The sequence below is a fragment of the Alexandromys fortis genome, unplaced genomic scaffold (assembly GCF_014885135.2).
Source record: "Alexandromys fortis isolate MF-2015 unplaced genomic scaffold, M_Fortis_MF-2015_v1.1 scaffold_155, whole genome shotgun sequence".
NCBI lineage: Eukaryota > Metazoa > Chordata > Mammalia > Rodentia > Cricetidae > Alexandromys > Alexandromys fortis.
Window position 1 is genome coordinate 179,019 of NW_026068052.1, and position 2,648 is coordinate 181,666.

General features: G+C 40.7%; 1 protein-coding gene across 4 annotated transcripts in view; it reads right to left on the reverse strand.

Moving 5' to 3' along the window:
- Positions 1-202: 202 nt before the first annotated feature.
- Taf1 (TATA-box binding protein associated factor 1) overlaps positions 203-2,648 on the reverse strand; it is an 82,177-nt gene continuing 79,731 nt past the window's right edge. For all 4 annotated transcript variants that reach the window (XM_050119652.1, XM_050119651.1, XM_050119650.1 and 1 more), the window contains one exon: positions 203-1,762. In XM_050119652.1, coding sequence (XP_049975609.1) covers positions 1,546-1,762 — 217 coding nt within the window. In that variant the 3' untranslated portion in view covers positions 203-1,545. The remainder of the gene's footprint in view (positions 1,763-2,648) is intronic.

Sequence of the window (2,648 nt, forward strand, 5' to 3'; positions counted from 1 at the left end):
GAAACTCTAGAAATCCTTTCCAGTCTTCCTTTTCTATCCCAAGTGCCAATATGTTATGAAGACATGTTGATCACACTTTTCTGAAAATGTCTCAATGCCAACCCTCTTTTCTCCATTCCAATGCCACCTCCACCCTACTATGGGCCACTCCCCTTAGCCTGAACTACATTTTCTCTCCCCTCCAAACCATTCTTCACACTGCTGTCAGCAAATTTTAAAAATTTTATTACAAAAATTATACACACTAAAAAATTCAAATGCTACAGAAATAAAAGCAGAAAACTCACTCAGTATACATAAACCAAATAAACCACCTCTTCTCCATTCCCATCTGCAGAGGTTCATTGTTAACAATTTAACAAATACTCTTTCACATCTCCTTTGCACATACAAGTATATACAAACATATCATATACATTTAGTTTTTGACTCTTACACAAGTGGGATCATAAGTCTGTAGTTTGACTCAATTCCTGTCTTCATTCAATATTCAGAAATTTTCTGAAACAGATCTGTACTTCTCTAGACTTCATTTCCTTAAGTAAAAAAATTCACTCACTGGTATCAAATGAAAATCTCTCTCTCTCTCCCTCTTTTGGTTTTTCAAGACAGGGTTTCTCTGTGTAGCCCAGAGTAACTCACTCTGTAGACCAGGCTGGCCTTGAACTCAGAGATCCACCTGCCTCTGCCTCTGCCTAAGTGCTAGGATTAAAGGCAAGCGCCACCATTGCCAGGCTCAAATGTAAAGCTCTTGAAGATATGATTCCTGTCTTTCTTTCAGTGTCATGTCTAGTCATTCCAGCATCCTATCTGAAACAAGGCAGGTACAAACAAGTCATATCTAGACTTTGAACTTTTCCTTTCATGTTAACACCCTGCCTGGACTTTCTGAGCTGGTACACTCCTACCAATGACTTCTTCAACAACCAGCTTTCAGATGGTCTCTGGAAGACTTCTCTGCTTTTCCACACATGATCTTTTCCATTTGCTTTATAGTCTTTGCCCTATGACACCATTTTTCTATATTTTTTCCTGGGGCAGGGAAGAGCACACTCATACAATCCCTATCATTTTGGATATATAGGCTGTTTCAAAGATTTAAAGCTATGTCTCTGTAATCTATTTAGGAACAAGGCTTTGTATATCCAAGTAAGTAATACATGAACAAACAGCTTGTCCAATATATTTGTACTTTAAGTGTGGCACAGAGCCAGACCATCAGTAACTAATTCTCTATTTCAGCAGAGGTTTTTTTTTTTTTAACCTATTCCAGCCTGCAAATTAGAAAGTGAAATGGTGCCATGTTTATACACCAAGAACAATAAATGGAATAAAAGAGTGTAATGGGGAAGAGTGAGTCTGTTCTCTCTTGGTAGTGGCACGGGGAAAGAACCTGTTACTTCAGAATCTGGAGAGATGATTACTATTTACCTATTACTAAAGCTAAGGTAGTAATCTGATCACATCATTTGTCAATATACACATATAAATAAGCTAGGGGAAAGGCAATCGATCTGGGCTGATTTAAGAGGTTTAAGGGAAGCCTCATTCATCAGAGTCTAAGTCACTGTCTCCAGCAATGGAGTGGAAATCCTCACTGTCCTCCTCGTCCTCAGACAGGTGGACCTGGCTTAGCACGCTGGGCCCAGAGCGCTGCTCTTCCTCATCTTCTTCCTCCTCTGATACCTCATACCCACCGATGCTGCTGAAGCTTGTATCCTGGGTGTTCGACTTGGGATCAGGTTCTTCATAGCTCCCATAACTGAGAAGAGAAACGACATCTTTCAAGCTTGGACACCACCCACTAGCTGACTAGTGCTTTGTACTGCCAAGGGATTAGCTCATCTCACCCTCCTCAAGACACTAAAATAATGGTTTCTTGACTGTTTCACATGCCCCTAAGAAAAAAATGATCCGGTTGAAAACCATCAACTTCTTTTTTTTGTTTTGTTTTGTTTTGTTTTTCGAGGCAGGTTTCTCTGTGGTTTTGGAGCCTGTCCTGGAACTAGCTCTTGTAGACCAGGCTGGTCTCGAACTCACAGAGATCCGCCTGCCTCTGCCTCCCGAGTGCTGGGATTAAAGGGCTCAACTTCTTGGCTTTATATACAAGAACCTGAAATAAACTGCCTGACACTGACCAACTAACACACACTACCAGTTACAAGACCACAAATGCTGTCAAGTCCTACTGTTTCATCTGGTATTTAGTTTCACTCATCTATGCATCCAAATTTGGGTAGCAGTCTTGAATAACCTAACATATCTTGCCTCTGTTACCTCCTTTCTACTCCTGCTCTGTCTGCTGTCACTTAGTCTTGCGTTAACTTCCCTGGCCTGCACTACTGAAATAAGTCTTTATGGCCCTAGTATTAATTCTTCACGCTTCTGTTAAAATGTTCTATTTTCTGTTTGTTTATTCTAATTTTATTTCTGAAAAAAAATTACAACAGCATAGTCACTGTTAAAGAAATTAGAATAGCCGGGTGGTGGTGATGCACGCCTTTAATCCCAGCACTCGGGAGGCAGAGGCAGGCGGATCTCTGTGAGTTCGAGACCAGCCTGGTCTACAGAGCTAGTTCCAGGACAGGCTCCAAAGCCACAGAGAAACCCTGTCTCGAAAAAAAACCAAAAAAAAAAAAAAAAAAAAA